This window comes from Aplysia californica, unplaced genomic scaffold, assembly GCF_000002075.1.
Source record: "Aplysia californica isolate F4 #8 unplaced genomic scaffold, AplCal3.0 scaffold00006, whole genome shotgun sequence".
Taxonomy (NCBI): Eukaryota; Metazoa; Mollusca; class Gastropoda; order Aplysiida; family Aplysiidae; genus Aplysia; species Aplysia californica.
In genome coordinates this window covers 1,139,747-1,141,756 of record NW_004797276.1, presented here as the reverse complement: position 1 = coordinate 1,141,756, position 2,010 = coordinate 1,139,747, and the positions used below count along the sequence as shown (strand labels likewise).

Below are 2,010 nucleotides of genomic sequence, written 5' to 3'. Positions count from 1 at the left end.
ACATACATACATACATACATACATACATACATACATACATACATACATACATACAGACATACATACATACATACTTGTTTACATTGGAAACTATACTCACACAAATATTTTACACAGTACTCATTCATCAACGTGTCTATATTGTCATCCACGTCCAGGTCGTCACAATTGATCGTTCCGTTTGTGTAGTTATACAATTCTGTGCAATAGGCGCTGTGAAAAGACCCGGTAGTGTACAGTAAATAAAGTTGTTAACTTGGAATTCCAAAGCGCCTGTTTTTATCCTGGGCCGATACAGGCATAATTGCATTATTGGTGGGCGTCTTATTTGTTTTCTTTAGTGATCTTAGGGCACATGGAATTCAGCGCCCAATTTTTTTCGGATGAAGACAAAATCTCTTACTTCTATTCGTGTAGGTTGTGTACGTTAAAGTATAGGATTTAGAATTCAAAGGAAATGTTAACTGAAAAAATTCTGGTTCGTAGACGGTGGGGGAGAAAGGCATAGTGTTACTGGATAGGGGAGAAAAACACGTTTGAAGGAAATCTATTCTCTGTTGCGTGTGTGTATGGTTCAGTTGCACTCCCTGTTAAAGAATACAAATTCATTTTATTTCATAGACGGTTAAGAAGAAGAAAAAGGACGGGGATGAAATGGATCACTTTCAACTTCAATACCAGCTCCCTCTACAATCTGACATTACTTACGTGATTTTGTCTATGTTCGAGAACACATCATGGGGTGTGATGTTTCGTGGCACGATGAACTCTGGGATACTCTCCAATTGGTCTCTCAACAATCCCCTATCCACAAGATCTCCAAGCATTTTGGTGAACAATACCTGGTTGCCGGGGTAGCAAACTCCATTGATCACAGCACACAAGGACCCAGTGAACATAAGGAGCAAATCGAGCGGGCTTGCGAACTTAAGCTGCAAGTATAAAAACATCCCAGTGTGTTTTTGCTCTTTCATACCACCTGTTAATTTAACATAACAATATTGTTTTCATGGAGGACGGCATTCCAGAACAGTATGAAAAGGATAATACCTGTCATGATTTCACCTATATTCGTTTCTCGCTATACGTGGTAATTGCTTTTGCCGACGAAGTTGGATAGAGAGTATGACTTCATCAGTGATTGTCTTGGTCTTTTTTGTGCTCTTCATTTGTATAGGAAACTTCAACATGTTTATCGTGTATGTCAATGGCCATATAAATTTAGTAAGAGTCAGAACAGCTTTAATGTAATCATTATATAGCAGGCATTGCACGTTATGCCATTGGTGCTTCTTATGTTGGGAATGACACCCGACCTACACTTTCAGTAACAAAACAGGCGAGTACCTTATGACAAAAGGGATGCTTTCTTGCGAGGGTCGAAGGAGAGTCCAACGGAACAGCAAATAGGGCATCCAATCAAGAGCACAAAAAGTATGACCCGTTCTCTTCAAAGGAGAATTTAGCACATTCTTAAACACGACATGCCTTACAAAATGAGCGTCAAAAATTGTTATTAGGATGAAAGTCCATGAAATTGTATAATTGTATCGGTGGGGACAATTATGACAATTAGATGAACGTGGCTAAAAATCACGGATCGGAGCTATAATTCACTTTAAGGGTCTAGTGCGGATTTGAACCTTAACATGTTGGGGTTTTTTTTGGTTTGTTAAAGAAAAAAAAAAAAAAAAAAAAAAACAACAACGCCCTAAGACCAAAATCGAGACAGACCTGAAACCGTAAGGAACTGTTAACAAAATAGCACAAAATAACAGCATGGAGAGAAACAACACGACAATCACCAATTCCCGTATCCGGACTTGTGGAGGTCTTTCCTTCTTCTTCTTTCCGGTGTCACTGAGGTCCTCGTCATCTTCGATGTTGTCGCGTTCATCGCTAAACCCAGAGTTTCCATCGTTTCTTACAAGTTTCAGATCCTCTCGTAAGCTGATCCCTGTTTCAGGGAAGTGGGAAAATGTGTGTGTGAGTGTGTGTGTGTGTGTGTGT

At 39.5% G+C, this 2,010-nt stretch overlaps 1 protein-coding gene across 1 annotated transcript in view; it reads right to left on the bottom strand.

Moving 5' to 3' along the window:
* LOC101855916 (ATP-dependent translocase ABCB1) overlaps positions 1-2,010 on the bottom strand; it is a 38,288-nt gene that overhangs the window by 23,507 nt on the left and 12,771 nt on the right. The window contains exons 3-4 of the mRNA XM_035969232.1: positions 709-932; positions 121-213 (exon numbers count right to left, since the gene is read on the bottom strand). Of these exons, the coding sequence (XP_035825125.1) occupies positions 121-213; positions 709-932 (317 nt within the window). The remainder of the gene's footprint in view (positions 1-120; positions 214-708; positions 933-2,010) is intronic.